The following is a 20,245-nucleotide window of genomic DNA, read 5'->3' on the forward strand; positions in this document are numbered from 1 at the left end:
ACAAATTACGTATATTACATATTCCATATATACCATATATTTATGTATTCCAAATTACATATTACATAGCGTAACATTTGTTAAAAAAGAGAGAGAGAAAAAATTTTTGCAGATTTATATTGCATACATAAAGTGGTCATATCCAAAAAAAAAGGAGATAATTATCTCACAGTATTCTTCATATTGAATTCTATTTGAGATGACTCAAATTAAGCAAACATTCATTGAAAAATGCCCACGAGGGGGTCTGGCGAGGAGAGAAGTAATTGAAGCAGTTGGAGCAGTTTCTCTGAGGAATTTGAGAATATGTGCAGAGTGTGGGGAGGATGAGATAGTCATATTCAAATATTTGAAAGTGACATTGAAAAGAATTTAGTGTCTTATGTGTAACTCCAGATGACGAGTAAAGGGAAGTTTCAGACAGAAAGATAGATTTCTGCTCAATATACATTAGAATTAATTGACATTTTGAGATACCCAAATAGAGAATTTGCTGTGACAGGAATTTTCCAACTTGGACCCATTAGGGATGATGTGGAGTGGATTGGGAGGACACACTAGGTGACTTGAGGGTCCCTTCCACTCTATGGTTTAATTTATTTCACTTAAAAGGTATGTATTGAATTTCTACACACCGTGTGTATAGTGAGTGGTGAGCAAAACATAAGCTGCTCTCTTGGCACCTACATATATAATCGATGGAGGAAACAGACAATCAACAGGTAAGCGACAACTTACTATAAACTAAATGCTATGTAGAAAGCAAACAGGGTGCTGAGATAGAGAAAGATTAGGAAGGCCCTCCATAGATAAAATGGTCAGGGAAAGTCTCACTGAGGGGATACTTAAGTGAGACCTAAAGGGTGAGGGGATAGGCTTTTAAAGAACTAGGAGAAACATTCCCAGCAGAAAGCACAACATGAAAAAAGGCCTCCTTGGTAAGACAAAGCTGGGCACACTGAGGAAGGGAAAGCAGGTCAGGGTAACTGGAACACAGGAGGCAAGGAACAGGATGGCAGAGGTGAGAGGGAGACATAGGCAGAGCCAGATCACATGGAGCCCTGTGCGAACAAAGATGAGAATTTACACTTTTTCCCTAAGTTCAATAGAAAGCCACTGAAGAGTTTTAAGCAAGGAGAGACAGAATCTGATTCACGTTATAAAAAGGTTGATGAGTTCTTTAAGACTGTTTTAGTGCTGAAAAATAGCAGAAAACAGAGGCTGTTCTGTTCCAGCACCGAGGTTAACTCAGAAGGGAAATGTAGGGAGAACCAGCCAGAACTCTGCCAGAGTTTCCTCAGCTCTTAAGAGCCCAGCCCCTAGGGAGGCTCAAAACATCATGGTAGAGGGCTTTGAAGCACTGGGCAGTGTATTCGTTCTCAACTTGAGAACCTGGAATCTACCCTAGTGTCATTTGTGGCCTTCCAGAAGAAATGCAACTCAGAGTGACTGCCAGAAAACAAGTACAGAACCACAAGTGGCCTTGAGACTCTACGTGATCTAATCTCTAAAGAGGCAAGCGTTTTACAAAACAAGTGAGAAGTGTCCTTTCCTTCTAGTAATATTTGGAACTGGAGTTGAGGATAAGGTTAGAATTAAGCAAAATAACTAGAATAGAGTTAAGGGAAAAGAGATCTTGCTATAAAATTGAAATTCGACATCAAAAAGGAAATGGGATGAATTAAGAAAACACAAGAAAGGATTAATTACAGGAAGGTCAGCATTAAATAGCTAGATTGAGAACTAAGCAAGTTTAAGAGGTGCTGTGGTGAGGTGTGGAGATGTGGGTCCTACAACTGATAGTATAATAACATTGCAGGCTGTATAGAAAAATGGGGAAAAAGAGAAAAAAGCTACCAGTAAGCCTTCCACCTTAATTGGCATTATTATTAATTTTGTGCATGTCTTCTGTTATTTTTCCCTTGCATCTGCTTTTAATATCTTTATTAGATTTTTGTTTAAGTCGTAAGAGCAATACATGTGAATTGCAGAAAATGAAACCTGCTCTGGTCTCCCAACCCAACCTCTCAGAGGTATACAAATGGAGTATAGTCTTAAAAGTTAATAGTTTGTTAAAAGAAGTCAAAAGAAGATGAGATATATCTATACACACATACACACACACAATGGAATACTACTCAGCCATAAAAAAGAATGAAATTTTGCCATTTGCAGCATCATAGATGGACTTGGAGGGCATTATTCTAAGTGAAATAAGTCAGAGAAAGACAAACACTGCCTGATCTCACTTATATGGAATATAAGAAATATAACAAACTAGTGAATATAACAAACAAGAAGCAGGAAGAAGGAAGAAGAGGGAAGAGGAGGAGAGGGAGGAGGAGGAGGGAGGTGACCGTGCCGTGGCGGAGGAGCAGGAGGGGGATGGAGAGGAGAAGGCTCCTGGGTGGCATGGAGCTCCTGCTCCTCCAGGCGCTGCCCAGGCCCCCGTCAGCCAGGGCTGAACCCCCGCAGGATGAGGAAACCTGCGTGGGTCCCAACAATCAAAGCTACATCTGTGACACAGGACACTGCTGTGGACAGCCTCAGCACTGCAGCTACTACTGTGAACTCTGGTGCTTCTGGCTCGTGTGGACCATCACCATCCTCCTGAGCTGCTGCTGCGTGCGCCACCACCGCCGAGCCAAGCACCGCCTTCAGGCCCAACAGCGGCAACATGAAATCCACCTGATCGCCTACCGGGAAGCCCACAATTACTCAGCGCTGCCATTTTATTTCAGGTTTTTGCCGAACTCTTTACTGCCTCCTTATGAGGAAGTGGAACCGGCCTCCAACTCCTCCCCCACCATACAGTGCCTTCCAGCTCCAGCAGTAGCAGCTGCCTGCAGTGTGGCCCTACAGGCCTACTGCCTACCGTGTGGCCGATCTCACCAGGGGCTCCCAGGGGCCTCCGAGCAGCCCCTCGTCCGGGCCCAGTAGAAGCAGCATGCGCCCCCCGGGCATTGCTGACCCTGAGCAGCCGCCAAAGCCCCTGGGACGGAGCCCAGCGGCTCTGTGGCCGGCCTGGGGGAGGTGGACCCTGGGGCCTTCCTGGACAAGGATTCCGAATGTAAGGAGGAGCTGCTGAAAGGGTGCAGCTCCGAGCAGGGAGGCGCCCTCCCTGACAGCAAAGACAAGACGTCCGGCAGACATCACGGCTTCACAGGTGACTCGGGCACAGAGGTGTGTGTGCGCAACCGGGGCCACCATGATGACGACCTCAGAGAGTTCAACGTGCTCATCGACGATGCTCTGGACGGACCCCTGGACTTCTGCCGCAGCTGCCACATGCGGCCTCCTGGCGATGAGGAGGAAGGGCTCTGCCAGCCCTCGGAGGAGCAGGCCCGGGAGCCCGGGCGCCCCCACCTGCCGCGGCTGCCTGCCTGCCTGCTGCTGAACACCATCAACGAGCAGGACTCCCTAAACTCCCAGAGCAGCAGCTCCCCCAGCTAGAGCAGGCCCTGCCTGCGCCCGAGAACTTGGCGACGCAACCAGGGTAGGGAACCATGAGAGAAGCATTAAGTGACTGTGTTCCTTTTTTTTTTTCTCCCCCTCTGCTCCTGCATTTTCCTGCCTCTCCATGTACAGTTTGGGGTGTGGGTGCCTCACCCCGCATAGAAACACAGTGTCGTGGAGGGCCAAGAAGTTGTCCTGTGACTCATTCCTCATACCCCACCCCGTCCCCCTTTACCTCTTTTCAAGTCACGTGTCACTACCTGCTTGGGTCAGAGAGATGTGTGTTTCAGAAGCCCCCAAGGAGGGGGTGAGACTGTGCCCTGAGGTGACTCTTGGTGATGGAGTGGATTCATGTTCTGGTGTGAGATTACAAGAACCGCGCTGCGTCTCAGTCCGAAAGAGGTGGCAGGTCTCAGCCCTGGGTGAAGCCCCCAGAGGTCCGGAGATTGTCGTTCCTCGCTGCCAGTGTCTCCGCGGCCGGAGTTGGGCCCCTCCTGTGGGAGGATGAGAGCTGACCGGCGGTTTCGTGGTGGGTTGGTAAAGGGCTTGTGCTCTCAAATTCCAGGTGACGAGATCGAGGTGGCACGATGCATCCTGGAGGGGCCCCTTCCCAGCAGGTCCTGGCTGGCTGCGGATTGGTTCAGTGCGGAAGATTACACCTGCCTTCTCTTGGTTTTTTTTCTTTTTTTAAAACAACAACAACAACAAAAGTGAGCTGAAAATAAGAACTTGACCAGTGGGCAGGCAAGAATTCTGTATTAGAAAAGGAAAATTTGTGGCTTTTTCCCAACTTGGCCTTCAAAGAGTCCTGGCTACAGTTGAGCCAGAAGGAGATGTTTTGTGTGCAGGCTTGGGCGGGAGCTGTCTCTGGAACTTCTGCGGGTGAGCAGGAGGCCCCGCGCTGTGGCAGTGGATAGAGGGGCAGCTTTCCGCATCTCTGCCCTTTGATCTGTGCCCACAGGTGACCAGTACCCTCCCCCATCCCAAGCACACATCTGCCGGCCTTCATGTCTCACTGTTCTCTACGAACAAATGAGGAAACTGTGGGTCCTGAGAAAGGGCGGTCCCGCAGCCTGACTCTCACACAGTATTTTCTCTTGATTCTGAATAAGCTGTTTTGTTTATTTGTTTGTTTTTTCAGACTGACCATTTGGAAAAAAATGCCTTGGTTATCTGTGGTTTTCGTGCCCTTTCCCTGCTCCGCGCCCCCTTGAGTGGGGTAATTAATTTTTGTAGCCTATGTCAAGTGTCTAAGTGGCCCAGGTAGGAGGGTGAAGGCAGCCATCCTGAAGGACCACAGGATCCTTATTACTGTAGTTTGGCTTCAAAAACCAGTTGAGCTTTGACAGGAATAATCTGAATGGAGAAAGCAAACTGCCGAAACTAACATTCCCTGTCCAGCCCTGTTCATATGAAGAGTTTGGTTCTCCTCCCACTCTTGAACGATGACATTCAGACTAGGCATTGATGTTATGGTAAGAAAGGAAGGTATATATATATATATATATATGAATACACACGTATATTTGTGTGTATGTGTATATATATATATGTATATATACACATACACACAGTATAGACAAATCCAAGGCTGTGAGGTGAACGAGTGTCTGAGTTTGGAGTCCACAAAACCAAAATCCACGTTGAACAAAGTGCAGTCCGTATACAGCGACTTTTTGGATAACCTGTGTGTGTCTGTCTGTTGTGTGTGAGCCCCCAGCCCTGTTTTCCTGTGACTACACTTTGAACGGCAGCCACTCTGCTCACGTTACCCACGCGTTTGGAGCAGGCGCGGCCCTCTCAAGGTAATTTATTTTACGCATTTACTGTTTGCTGAGCAAATGTCTGACTGTGCACTTGGGTGTACTCAGCAGCGCTGTCGGCGGCAGTCCCCACGTTTGCCAGAGATGCTGTGCTCCGAGTAGAGGTTTTACTCTACCCATCACTGCAATTTGCACATTGCTCCGTGGACACTCGGAGGCCTGCGTTCTGCTCCCTGTAAACGGAAACGTGCTCTGAGCCTGTCTGCCTCCCTCAGCTGCTCCTGGCCCTCGGCGTCAGCCCCCGGGGGTGTCCACAACCGCTCGGGACAGAAGGCCAGGGTGGAACCTCAGACAGAAGCTGGACTGGATCTTCAGTGTCAAGCTCGGACTGGCGGTGGCCCAGACATCAGCCCTGCCCAGAATTGCCAGGAGGGTTTGGCGGCCTCCACAGTGTCGTAGGGCTTACCTCCCTCTGCTGAGGTCCAGCGCGTGGCCGGAGTGTGGCGAGAGTGGGCAGGAGTGTGCCAGCAGCCCTCAGATGCCTTTCCTGCCACCTTATTTTTTGTTTTTTGTTTTTATCCCAAACAACTCACTGAAGTGTCTCAAAGGAGATCAAGTTTTACCAAAATGAACCCTGCTTGAGTTAACTGGTTGAAGGGATGGATTCTGGCCCTCTCAGGATTCCTTCTCCAGTCAGAGTGGGGACCTGGTCCACGTGTTTACTGCTGGGTTCACTGCAGCATCCAACGCGAAAGGCGTGAGAAGAAGAAAACGCAGGCGGTGGAGCTGGGCTCGAGTCCAGAGTCACAGCCTGGCCCCTGCTACATGAGGCTGCCCCGCACGACGCAAGACGGAAGGAGGGAGCTGAAGGACTCGGGAGGGGGCCGGGGAGATTTGAGGGAGTCTGGTGTTCCAGGTGAACAAGAAGAAAGGGTTGGTGGAGGGTTTGGTGCTACAGTCGGAAGATTTGCAAATGCTAACACGTTCCCCGTGAGGCACATCACCCTCTGTCAGTTATTGCGAATGTGTGTATTTTAAGCAATAACATTCAGCTGGTCAGACTTTTCGGGGCAGTCTCGGTGATGCATTTCCTGTGCTGTGATTGTTCTGAAGACAGAGTGGCTCTAACCACTGTGAGAAGCCCAAATAAAATCGATCCCCGAAAAAAAGAAAAAAGAAGCAGACTCACAGATATAGAGAACAAACTAGGAGTTACCAGTGGAAAGAGGGAAGGGGGGAGGGGCAATATAGGGGTAGGGGAGTAAGAGGTACAAACTATTAGGTATAAAATAAGCTACAAGGCTATATTGTACAACACGGGGAATATAGCCAATATTTTATAATTACTATAAATAGAGTATAACCTTTAAAAATTGTGAATCACTATATTGTACACCTGTAATTTGTATAATATTATACATCAACTATACTTCGATTAAAAGGAGTTAATAGTTTGTTGTTAAAAACATTTTTCAAAGGACTATAATTATAGTATATATGCAATTCTATTACTTAACATTCTACAAACATTAACATTATACGTTAATATTTCTTTGATCTCCTTGAGTTAATAACAGTTAATGTCAATTTTGCTTAGGTTTTAGTTTAAGTTTCATACAAACCTTTAAAGGAAAAGGCCTTTCAAGACCATTATAAAAGAGGAAGATGGGGGCTTCCCTGGTGGCGCAGTGGTTAGGAATCCGCCTGCCAATGCAGGGGACACGGGTTCGTGCCCCGGTCCGGGAAGATTCCACATGCCGCGGAGCGGCTAGGCCTGTGAGCCACAACTACTGAGCCTGCGCGTCTGGAGCCTGTGCTCCGCAACAAGAGAGGCCGCGATAGTGAGAGGCCCGCGCACTGCGATGAAGAGTGGCCCCCGCTCGCCGCAACTGGAGAAAGCCCTTGCACAGAAACGAAGACCCAACACAGCCAAAAATAAATAAATAAATAAATAAATTTATTAAAAAAAAAAAAAGAGGAAGATGGTGGCTAATAAGCACATGAAGAGGAGCTCAACATCAATAGTCGTTAGGAAATGCACATTAAAACCAAGCTGAGATATCACTTCACAGCTGCTAGAATGACTATAATAAAAAAGACAGACAATAACAAGTGTTGGTAAGGATGTGGAGAACCTGGAACCTTTATATGTTGCTCTTGGGAATGTAAAATGGTACAGTCACTTTGGAAAACAGCTGGTAACTCCTTAAAAATTTACACATAAACTTACCACCTGACCAGCAATTCCTCTTAAGGTATCTATCCAAGAGAAATGAAAAAAAAAAAGTCTATATAAAGACTTGTTAATGTTCATAACAACATGATTGCTAGTAAACCCTAAGGGAAAACAATCCAAATATAATGGAATACCATTCAGCAATAAAATGATTGAAACTTTGATACACACTACAACACGGATGAACCTCAAAACATTATGCTAAATGAAAGGAGACAGAGGCAATGGACTACATATTGTATACTCCATTTATAAGAAATGTCCCAAAAGGCATACTTATAAATACAGAAAGCAGATCAGTGGTGGCCTTGGTGCTGGGGGTGTTAGTGGGAACTGACTACATACAGATTTGAGGGAAGTTTTGGGGGGTGATGGAAATGTTCTAAAACTAGATTGTGGTGATGGTTGCACAACTTTATAAATTTACTAAAAAAGTATTGAATCGTACACTTACCAAAAAAGAAAAGTGGATGAAGGAGGGCCTGATTTGAACCATTTTGGGGATAATATTTTAAGACCAGTGACATTTGGAACGTAATACAAAATATGGTACAACAAAAGAATTTGTAAAATCTCTTCATTTTTCCAATTATAACCAGATTTGTCTTTACTATATTCTCATCCTGACTGTGCCTTTATCAAAGTTTAAAATGGTCATATATTTGAAAGGCACAAAATAAAATGAAATCGAATTACCATTACATATTGTTAAATAAAAAGAATGAAAACAGCAGAAAAGGTGGACCTTGTGTTTGGCTTTTATGTTAATATGCTGCTACCTAGTGATCATTTATAAGATGGCAGGACTTGGTTTGTTTTTTTATCTTGGATTTGTTGAGCCACGTCTGTATAACAGAAATATCTGAATGCTTGGTTATGTGTAGGTTAAATACCTAAATGAATCACTGAATAATTTATGCTGCCTAAAAACACTGTGGTGGCAAGAACTGGATTGGGAGTCCCCCCAAAATAGCTTCCAGTCCCTGATCTGTCCAGTGTCAGCTTTCTGACTTTGAGCCAGGAAAACATTAATCTTCTGGTTCCAAAGTTCAAGGAGAGGCTCATAAGGAAGTGGCTAATAGCATGGCCTTGGGGCAAGCTCCTTAACTACTCTAAACCTTGGTGTTCTATTCTTTAAAATGGGGATAGAGGAATACCCACTGCCAGGGTACCTGTGAGAACTACATGTAAGAATGCGTGTAAAAGCACTTATCTCAAAATATACCTCAGAAGTTAGGCTACAGTGATGTTTCCCTATAGTAATAATGTGCCTCATGGGGACAAAAAATCCTTTATCTACTGTTTAAAATTAGTTACCACTCCCCACCCCAAAGCAATTAGCAAAAAACCCAGAAGGATATAAATTCAAAATATACTTAGATTATCAGCTAATTGGAAAAACATATTCGGACAATTTCATTTTTAAAATAAGGAGTAAAGGTAAAGGTTGCATAGAACTTTGAATTTTACAAATAACTTGAAATTTGGAATTGCTGATTATTTTAAAACAATCCAGACGGTGACAGGGATGTCAAGGGGTGACTTCTAGCTGATACTCTCACCACCAGTATCTTACGGATGCCTGTCATATTTAATATATGCCAGCCAGCACAATTCTGACCAGATAAAATACAACTGTTCCATTTCCCCAAGAATTAAAATGAGTGTTTGCTCCACTCTGGATTTTATTCCACAAGTCAGTGAACCATTCTGCTTAAGGATTAATACCATCTAAAACTAAAGGGTTTCTACTATTTACTCCTTCATCCATTAATTTCCTTAGGATGTCAAAACATCTAGGTGATTGATCTTAGGTTTTATTTTCCATGCAGATGTTTTGGCATTGCTTATACAGTGTATCTTTGTCTTTAACAGCTTTATTGAAAGATAATTTAGACACCATAGAATTCACCTATTTAAAGTGTACAGTGCCCTGAGTCTTAGGAAATGTAAATAGTTGTGCAGCCATTACTACGATCCAGTTTTAGAACAGTTCCATCACATACTTTACGTTTGACCAGCCCCATACAGAAAGAATGTATTGGCTCATTAACCTGTGGATTTAAACCATCTAGCTCTAGGACTTAGTCTAGCCATTCATTTTGAATCAATCAAGTTTTAAAGAAAAACAAACTCAAAGTCTCAACTTTACTCAAAATAGGGGTCCGTAAAGCACATCGTGTCCAAAGGGCTCTCCAAGAGTCTACAGGCTAATTAAGGATATAAATTAAAAATAAGTTAATATATACACACTAATGTATGTATTTTGAAAAGTGTATATTGTATAATTCACTATAGTTTATGCCAACATTATGGCCACCTTTCACAAAAAAACTTGTTTGTATTTTCACTCTTATAAATATGATTAAGTGGGACAAACTGTCCAGAGCTTAAACATTTTGTTCTAGCATATCCCAAATTTATGGGAGAAATAGTTCCCCTTTCTGTGATTTGGCTGTGCACATTTTCATGGGGTTGGACCTGATACTGGCTTGAATACTTGCAGAGGAAGAGCTTCTTCCTCAATGGGATATTTAAGAGGCCCCAATTTTGTCTTATTTGTTTCAAAAAGATATTATTCAAGAAATAATTAAATTATCATGCCCCTTTTCCTGCAAATCCAGTGTTCATGGTCCTCCTCTCTTAACACAGCATCTATTAAAAATGTGCATAAAAAACTCTCAATGCGAGAATTACAATCTGGGAATAATGAAAATACCTCTATTTATTTATTTGTTTTTTGCTCCTTTCCTGTCTCTACATTTATCTATAGGTGTTTCAGAAGGGATAGTTATGTATAAACTAATTCCACTTTGCTTCCAGACACATCTTTATCTAGTCCTACAGAGTTTACTGCTAACTCCACTCATCTTGACATTTAAATACTATTTTACATTGTTATTTAAGTGTTCAATATGTGCTAGTTCTGTCTCCTCCAAATACTGAGCAAACTCTTTGTGGTTAGAATAGTCATCTTAAACTTTGTATATGAAAAAATGAATTGTATATTTCTCAAGCACCTGGTCCACACTGGGCACACAGAAAGCTATTTAATAAGGACTCATTTAATTAATAAATGATACCTTGGGGCTTCCCTGGTGGCGCAGTGGTTAAGAATCCGCCTGCCAGTTCAGGGGACGCGGGTTCGATCCCTGGTCTGAGAACATTCCACATGCCACGGAGCAACTAAGCCCGTGAGCCACAACTACTGAGTCTGCGCTTCTAGAGCCCGTGCTCCACAACAAGAGAAGCCATCGTAATGAGAAGCTGGCGCACCACAACGAAGAGTAGCCCCCGCTCGCCGAAACTAGAGAAAGCCCGCGTGCAGCAACAAAGAGCCAACGCAGCCATAAATAAATAAATAAAATCTATTAAAAAAATAAATAAATGATACCTCAAGTTTGTCTCCCCTCCTCTGGAACCCCTAGGACATTTACATTTATTATATAGCCCAGATTTCCTAGAATTTGCAGATTTCCTGTCCTACGGTCTCCATAAGTACAGTTGCACACGCCATATGTCTGGACATATGGTCCTCAGTAGTTTTAAGACGAAGCCATCTTTCTTGCAATAAGTCTCTGATTTCTATTCCTCCCTTTTTGTTGACTAAGAGACCTGATTACGATTTCAAATAGTCCCTTTCTTTTAACTTCACCCTCGATTTTTAATATTACAAAAAGCATACTAGTAGAAAAAGTCTGACAATACAAAGTGTGCAAAATAAAACTCCCTTTCACCAAAGGCAATCTATTTCTCCTGCTGTTTCCACTTTGACATTTCTAACTCAGGTCTCCTACACTGAGCGCCTAGAGAACATGCAGTACACAGAGGAGGCAGCTGCGCTGTCCCCTGGGCACCCGTCGGCAGACGGCCCACTCGCTAATTCTCTGACCTCAGGTGAGTCACTCAAACTTCTATGAGTGTCGGGGGTCCTTAAAATGCTGCCCATGTCACCAGGTTGTCAAGAGAGACATGTATGGGTTAGCGCTTTGTGTTGTGTAGCCCTAGTCTTTATGCCTGCTCTACGATAGACTTGCCAGTTCACCCCGCAGCTTTAAAGGACGCCCCATCGGCCCTCACTCGCGCCCCGCCCCTCGCCCCTAAATTGCAAATCCAGTGCCTCCTCCTGCGGTGGCCCCTTCTCAGGGACTCCTCCCCTCCCCAGTGACCCCTCGCGGAGGCAGGGCGCCCACTAGCGCCAGGCCCCGGCTCGCAGATGACCGCGAAGCTCCAGGCGCTCTTGGACTCCGGGAGAAGGCAGCTTTCTTTGCAGAGGAGTTTGTAACGTCTGTTTCCTCTAGGGCCGCCTCTAGATCTTAAATGAATATACGCTAGAGTCGCCCCGCTCACAGTCCCGTTCTTTCGTCTTCCAGGACCTGCAAAGCAAAGCTTCCCTCGTCCGGGAAGCCCTGCCAGCCCCCAAGCCTCCCTCTAGCACCAGCCACGCCCCACCAGCCAGACCAGGTTTCCCCTCCGCCCCCTCGCCTCATTTTTGATTTCGGCGCGCCGCGAGCCTAGGGCGGCTGTGATTTGGTTGCAGGTGAGCACACTCCCCGTCTGATTAACGGATAGTAGCTGGGGTGGGTGGGGCTAAGGCCGCGGCGGTGAATTATGGGGGTTAAGACTACAGGAGGTGGGTGACGATTGGTTCCTGAATGAGGGGGGCGGAGTAAAAGGCGGAAGCAGGCGTTGTAGGTGGGGGTGGTTTCGGGAAAGAGGAAAGAAGCAGCGGGATGGAAGTAGTTGGGTGTCCGCAGCACGGTAGGAGGTCAGGGTCCTAGGGTCCTTCGGGGTCTGTCAACCTAGCGTGGCGTAATCATTGTCGACCTTCTCTCCTCAGGGACCTTATGTATTCTGAAGACCGGCGTCCGAGATGGCCCGAATAAAGGAAAGAGCTTCTACGTGTGCCGGGCGGACACATGCAGCTTCGTGCGGGCCACCGAGTAGGTCTCGAGCTGGGCACGATTCCCTGCGACTGCGCGTGGCCTCCCAGGAGAATTCTCCGGCTCCCCGCTTCCCACAAGGACTAGGAGAGCTGGGACCCCTGGTCTGCGGAGCCAGGGCCCTTTAAGTAGTTGGAAATCCCAGGAAAGTGTGGCATGTTAGGGACACGCTCCGCCATTGCTTCCTGTGTGACCCAAGGCTGGTTACTTTCCCTCTCTGGGCCGCCAATTCCCTCACTTATAACTTGGAGGATTGGCTACATCTGGATCCTTCTGGTCCTTTTCAGTTCTGGGTTTCTGTTCACCTGTCAGGCCTTGACCCTCCCTTCTCCTGCTTGAACATTACCCCCTTCCCATTTAAGTGAGGCATACAGGCATAGCAGAAATTAATTGGCGCCAGCTTTGCACTAGTTTTAGGCAGAACTGGTTTTTACTTACTTTTAAAATTTTATTTATTTATTTATTTTTGGCTGCATTGGGGCCTCGTTGCTGCGCGCGGGTTTCCTCTAGTTGGGGAGAGCGGGGGCTACTCTTCGTTGCAGTGCGCAGGCTCCTCATTGCGGTGGCTTCTCTTGTTGCGGAGCACGGGCTCTAGGCACGCGGGCTTCAGTAGTTGTGGCGCATAGGCTCAGTAGTTGTGGCTCTCGGGCTCTAGAGCATAGGCTCAGTAGTTGTGGTGCACAGGCTTAGTTGCTCCGCGGGATGTGGGGTCTTCGCGGACCAGGGCTCGAACCCGTGTTCCCTGCATTGGCAGGTGGATTCTTAACCACTGCGCCATCAGGGAAGCCCTCCAACTGGTTTTTAAATGTTTGAAGTTAAAACACTCTGGTAGTCAGATTAACAGCCCCCTTTAAAAATAGTATTCTCTGCATTTAAGTGGTGAGATTGATATTCCAAAGAAACAAATTACTTTAGGGATTAAGGCTGAAAGAAACATCAGAAATCTGATTCAGCAGTCTAGTTTTTTACAAAGGTGAAAGCTGAGACCCAGAAATATTAAGCATCTTCTCTGAAGTGAGGAAAGTTAATACTGTTCTCATAAAGTGTTGTTAATGTTTTCACAGTACCAAGTGTCCACAGTTTCTATGTGAAATTTTAAACTGTCACATCATTATGCATTTTTCCTGCTCTCTACTGAACTTGGTTTAGAAAAGGTATTTTTCTACATACGTAAGGCGCACATAATGGATATCAATACTAGAAAATATTTTTTCAATACGTATATTAACTTCTCATGTTTCCCCCAAATGATTTAGATGATTTGTGTTCTTGTTATGCTTTGAAACTAAGTGGAAGATTTTTACCCTTTTTCAGATTTAGAAAATAAATTTTTAGAGAAAATATTTCCTTAGCCTTCTAATAAGTTTTTACATTTGAAAGAAATTACTGGGATCCAATTTAATTAAATACAAAATGACTCTATTTAAATCAGTGTTAAATCTTAAGATAGAAGGGACCAAACAAAAATACTCAAGCTATCAACACCATATCATTATGTCAGAGTTTACTGTTTAATTTCTGATATCTATATGGAGCTTCTTAGGTTCAGTACCTAGCTCAAGTTTCATGAGACATGAAAGCACATTCAGATTTGCAGGAGTTAAACATTAATGGAAGCATAACATTTGGTTTTAAGTGAAGAGAAAAATGCCCTTATATGGCGTACCATTTATAAGAACATATTGCTATACAAACTAGTATAATAATATTTGACATGAAGATGGTTATTTGATAAATTCGACCTCTTTGGAATGTCTCGTAACCAGAATATAAGCAAAAAGACAGAAAGAAAATGCCACAGGTCATGTGAGAGTACTTTAGATCGTCACTCTCAAATGTTATACATAAATTCTTTCATAATAAGAAGTTGGAAGGGAGGAGTTGAACTTATGCCAACCAAGCATGAAGCAAATTAGTAGAGTGTGTTTGCAGAGTTCGCATGCCAACAACACTGAGTGACAGTTAACAGGTTATCAGGAAAAAGGATGATGCAAGAACCTGGGGAAAATTCACAGCTTGGAGGTATTGCAGTATAGTGGTCACATAGCACAGTATCGTTTTAAACTTGAGTCCTCAGGAAAAAGATAGGTATATTTACTGTCATGTTTTATTTGGGGGCATGAGAAAAGATGAAAGCTGTGGGCCCTTTCCGCAGAGGAATGCACCTAGACATAAAAGTGTGTGGGATTTACAAACCCAGTAGAGGTCATACATGGACCCTTAAGTTTAAAACCCATATTCTGGATTTAATTTTAGGATACTGACCTCTATTCTTTGCCTCCTAAAACAAAATTTCAATTTTTTTTCCCTCTAGCATTCCTGTTTCTCATTGTTTATTGCATGAGGACTATGTGGTAGAGCTTCAGGGTCTGTTTCTATCACAGGGCAAGAAAGAATACAGGTAAGTGTCCAGAAGGAACAGCTAAGTGTATTTGTTTTTGATTTTGTTTTGCTTGGCCTGGTGGGGTTACAGTCAGGTGTTTTCCTAGGATTGACTATTCTTTAAAAGTCATTAAAAAACAAACGGTATTTCTATATATATTGAATATCTTTTGGGCTGTCACTTCCTAACTTCTGAGCTACTGGTTAATGTGAGAAGCCTGACTTCTGGTTAATTTCTGGATAAACTGCTCTACCTCTCCCCCTCTCCAGCTCTCAAGTAGCCAATTTAACATCAGCCCACCAATGGTCATTAACTTGTACTAACTTGTCAACTTTCTCATTCTGGTAGTAGAACGAGGTAATGTGTAAAAATGTCTAATGTATGTTAAGTACTCAATAAATGCTAGTTTCCCTTCTATGGGAACTCAGAGAAAGGGCAGAGAAGTCTATATAGGTGACAGATATTTGTCATGAGTATTGAAAAATAAGTAGGAATTCGCTAGGGGCAAAAAAGAGGTCATATTTAACAGATCAGTATCCTGCATTAGTGTACAGGGGCATGAAGTAATTGCAAGCATTTGGTTCAGTGGTAGTTTAGCATATATTTAAGTGGAGACTTCAGAAGATAAGACTGGCCAGGAAGGCAGGGGCCAGATGTAATGTTTTTATATGATATTCTGTGCAGTTTGGAATTTATATATTCTAGATAAATTTTTCCCCCCAAGTATAGGCATTCAAGTACCATCTTCACAATTTTTACATAACTGAAAACTGCCTGTACTACTATATTTCTTAACTGAGTTATGCATGTGGTAAAATGCACAGTTCTTTTAAGTGTTCAACCGGTTGAGTTTTGAAAAAGATATATACCCATCCTTTATAACCAAGATCCCAGTCAAAATATAGAATATTTATTTCCATTACCCCATTAAGTGCCACTGGATCCCTTCTAGTTAATCCCCCCACCCACTGTAGCCAATCATTGTTTTGATTCATACTGTATGTATTCTTTAGTATCTGGCTTCTTTTATGTAACAGTATCTGTGAGATTCATCCATGTGGTTGTGTGTATCAGTAAGTCATTTTTTTAAAATGAATTTATTTATTTATTTATTTATTGGCTGCGTTGGGTCTTCGTTGCTGCGCACGGGCTTTCTCTAGTTGTGGCGAGCAGGAGCTACTCTTCATTGCGGTGCGCGGGCTTCTCATTGCGATGGCTTCTCTTTGTTGCAGAGCACGGGCTGTAGGGCGTGCAGTCTTCAGTAGTTGTGGCGTGCAGGCTCAGTAGTTGTGGCTCGCGGGCTCTAGAGCACAGGCTCAGTAGTTGTGGCGCATGGGCTTAGTTGCTCTGCGGCATGTGGGATCTTCCCAGACCAGGGATCGAACCCATGTGTCCTGCATTGGCAGGCGGATTCTTAATCACTACGCCACCAGGGAAGTCCCCAGTAATTCATTCTTTATTATTGCCCGATTGAATTCCATTTTATGAATACCATTTTTAATACCATTTATGAAAACCATTTTGTTTCATGTGGTTTTTTGCCATTTCTGTATATCTTCTTTGATGGAGTATCTGTTTAAAATTTTTGCCCATTTTTTAAATTGAAATTTTTAAATGAGATAATTGTAGTCACAAGCAATTAAAAGAAATATTGATAGTACAGATAGATCCTCTGTAGACTTTACCTAATGGTAACATTTTGCAAAATTTAGTATAATATCATAACTAGGATATTGATATTGATAATCCACTGATCTCATTTGTAAAGATAGTTTTACTTGTACTAATTTGTGTGTGTACATATACATTTAGTTCTATACAACTTTATCAAGTGTAGTTTCGTGTATTCAGTACAACAGTCAAGATATTGAGTGGTTCCATTCCCAGAGGATCCTTCTTGTTGCCCTTTTATAACCACACCCACCTTCCTCGTTTCCCCCTGTTCACCCCTGCCAATCATGAACCTGATCTCCAGCTCTAAAATTTTGTCATTTCAAAATGTTACATACATGGAATCATACAGCATAACTTTGGGGGATTTTTGCCTATTTTTAAAATTGTGTTGTCTTTCGTTATTGAGTTGAGAGAGTTCTTTATGTATTCTCTGTACAGGTCCTTTGGCAGATATATGGATTGTGAATGTTTTCTCCCAATCTGTGGCTTTCATTTTCTTGACTGTCTTTTGAGGAGCAGAAGCTTTTCATTTTATGAAGTCCAATTTATCATTTTTTTATGGTCTGTGCTTTTTGTGTTCTCTGAGAAATCTTTCCCTACCTCAAGATCATAAAGTTCTCCAGTGGTTTCTTCTAGAAGTTTTATAGTTTTTTTTTTTTAATGGCTTTTTTGTTTAGTCTATGCTTTACCTCATATTATCAATAATTTGGGATACCTCATGAGATTCAAATTGAGGTTCATTTAATTTTTCATATAGTAATGAATGAATGTGATTCAATTGTTTCAGCACCATTTTTTGAAGGCTTTCCTTTCCCCATGGAAACGCTTGGCACCTTTGTTGAAAAATCGGTTGACCACCACGTGTGGGTCTATTTTTGGACTTGCTAAGCTCTTCCATTGATCTATTTGCCTATCCTGACACGATCAGATAAGGTCGTGTGAATCCAACTTTCCTTTTCAAGATTGGCTATTCTAGGTCCTTTACATTTCCATACAAAATGTAGACTCGACTTTTAAAATTTCCTCAGAAAACTCAGTTGGGATTTCATTGAACCTATATAGATCAGTTTGGGGAGAACTGACATCAGTATTGATCTTCCAGTTCATGAGCATGGTATATTATTTATTTATGACTTTTAAAATTTCTTTCAGCCTTATGGAATAGTTCTCATTATAGAGTACTATACCCTTGTGGTTAAATTTAGTCCTCAGTGTTAACGTTTTTTGACACTGTTATAAATGGAGTTTTTTTTTTTTTTTGGCTGCACCATGCGGTTTGCGGGATCTTAGTTCCCCGACCAGAGATTGAACCCTGACCATCGGCAGTGAAAGTGCAGAGTCCTAACCACTCAACCGCCAGGGAATTTCCTATAAATGGAATTTTTAAAAAATTCACTTTTCTGTTGTTTTCTACTAGTACAGTGGTGCCAGTAAGCCTCTAGCACATGAAGTTAGGATGTTCTCCTTTACACACTACTGGGGGCCCTGAATCATACAGAGATATTGTTCTATGTGGTAGGAAGACGCCGAAGAATTTTTCATTCAATTTGCATTAAAAGAAGAACTATTGAAGTTAGATTAGGAAGTGAAGGCAGTGGAGGCACGGAGCCCACTGAACTAATAGCTGCTATTGAATGCCTACTACGTGGCATGTTCTTCACCTCTTATCGTCATAGAATCTGCTGTGAGAGGTTTCAATATCCCTGTTGTATAGACAGATGAGGAAACATTTAGAGAGGTTAGAAAAGGAATCTGAGGTGCCATGGTTATGATGTGGCGTCGCTGGGATTGGAGCCTAGGTCTAACCAACTCCAGGCACACCCACCTTCTCTCAGTGAAAGCTGGGTTTGGATTGAAGCCCTGGCAGTGGAGTTGGGTGCACTTAGACTGCAGAACACTTGCTGAAATGGACATGGCACATTCCCTGGTAGGGTGTTTAAGCACGTTTAAGCATGTTCTTTCCTCCATTTACTCAGCTGGGACAGTGGTCATGGTAGCCCCGATTTCACTGGGTTGTGAGGGTTCGCTGAGGCCGTGTGTGTGCTGCACTTAGTCTGGCATTCGGCACGTGGTCAGTGCTCAGGAAATGGTTGCCTAGTTGGGTTTATGGATGATGAGTTTACCATTAAGCAAGACAAGGAAGGAAAGGTAACATCAGTAGAGGATGGCTAACACATACAGCTTTGGACTCATTGTGTCTTATGTATGTATGAAACCAGCTAGCAAAGTGAGTGGGCAGCTCCGAAGAAAGGTCTAAGCTGAAGACAGAAGTTTGAGAACTTGTCTCTAATATTCTTCACACTAGGTAGATGAGGCTCAGTAGTTGTGGTGCACGGGCTTAGTTGCTCCGCGGCATGTGGGATCTCCCCAGACCAGGGCTCGAACCCGTGTCCCCTGCATTGGCAGGCGAATTCTTAACCACTGCGCCACCAGGGAAGTCCTACAGTTTCATTCTTTACATTTTTGTTCCATCTTGAATTTTTGTGTAAAAGAATGAGGTAGAAATCCAGCTTTATGTTTGTCCGTTGCTGCATATATAGATGTGAACCCATATTTCTAAGGTCCCTGTGACACAATTGGGATAAGAGACACACGGAGGTTGGCGAGCAGTCCGATCTGCACGTTAGAGTGCTATATTGGATGTGTTCAAGTGCCAGATGCTTCTGTGACTGTAAGACTAACAGTAGGAGATTAAGGCTGATGAAGGTTACCGAGAAAGTGGAGGAACTGAGACTTGGATTTGGCCTTGAATGACCTCTTGCTGGTTTCTTCATCATTATTGTTCATAACCTATGTCCTGGAAAATAATTAATGAATATACTATAGAAATTATGCTCTTTTTTCATAGTGGAATCAGTATTTGCTTTCTCTATGAGAATATATTTCCACTGCTTTCTCTGTTGATTTACAATTTAATGAATGTAAGAAACTTTTTATCCTAAAAGCAGAGAAGCCCACCCAAATTGATTTTAATAAAAATGTAAGTAGAAGCATTTTTTGCACTGTGCCTAGCACATAGTTGATGCTCAGTGTGTGTTATTTTCTTCCCTCTTTCTCCAAATCTTGCCCTTCTTCTGAAAGTCTTTGAGGCGTGGGCTTTAAAACAGATACTATAAAATATTCTTTCAGTAAAGGTTTCAAGTACTTGATACACTTTCAACAACAGCAGGAATTTGTTCTTGACTTATTTTCATAAGTAGTAGTACTCCCTAATAGTAGCCAGTACTTTGAATTTTTACGCATTCAAGGCATTTCAGAAATTTTCAGAACTATATGTTCAATATAGTATCCTATTGCAGTAAGATAAATTAGAGACCAATACATGTTTTTTAAAATTGTGAGCTTGAATGGGAAAATTGTGAGTTTGTATGAGAGGGGCTGGTCCTGTTTTCTTTTTAACTTGACTTTTATGGAATACTTGTCCATTTGGGGCTTGTTATCTTTGCTTCTATGTCCAAGCGAAGTATGGCGTTGAGGGGTCGTAACCTGCTCAGGATTTGTTTTTGAGTTAGGACTCAGACTGTTGTGATTCCTGTTGTATATCACAGGACTAATTTAAGAAGTTTGAAAAAGAACAAGAAATTAAACAGAAAGAAAGCAGAAAGAAGGAATTAGCGCAAGTAAAACTGAAATTTAATGAGTTAGAAAGCAGCAAAAAGAGAACTAATAAATAAAACCTAGAAGCTAATTGATGAAGAAAAACAGAGAAGGCTCTAATCCACAGTATGAGATATAGATAGTTGCCTTACGGATATATTAAAACACATGTGAAATGACATATACAAAAGGT

At 42.9% G+C, this 20,245-nt stretch overlaps 1 protein-coding gene and 1 pseudogene across 4 annotated transcripts in view; both read left to right on the top strand.

Annotated features, from left to right (window-relative positions):
- The first annotated feature begins 2,385 nt into the window (after positions 1 to 2,385).
- On the top strand, positions 2,386 to 3,453 carry LOC103020736 (WW domain binding protein 1-like; annotated as a pseudogene).
- Positions 3,454 to 12,151: 8,698 nt separating this feature from the next.
- Positions 12,152 to 20,245, top strand: part of TTF2 (transcription termination factor 2) — a 64,283-nt gene continuing 56,189 nt past the window's right edge. For all 4 annotated transcript variants that reach the window (XR_449914.2, XR_449915.2, XM_007169318.2 and 1 more), the window contains exons 1-3: positions 12,152 to 12,216; positions 12,296 to 12,398; positions 14,713 to 14,799. Coding sequence is in view for 2 of the 4 variants with exons in the window: in XM_007169318.2 (XP_007169380.2) it covers positions 12,189 to 12,216; positions 12,296 to 12,398; positions 14,713 to 14,799 (218 nt within the window). In the remaining 2 variants the exon portion in view is untranslated. The remainder of the gene's footprint in view (positions 12,217 to 12,295; positions 12,399 to 14,712; positions 14,800 to 20,245) is intronic.

This window comes from Balaenoptera acutorostrata, chromosome 1 (assembly GCF_949987535.1).
Source record: "Balaenoptera acutorostrata chromosome 1, mBalAcu1.1, whole genome shotgun sequence".
Classification (NCBI taxonomy): domain Eukaryota; kingdom Metazoa; phylum Chordata; class Mammalia; order Artiodactyla; family Balaenopteridae; genus Balaenoptera; species Balaenoptera acutorostrata.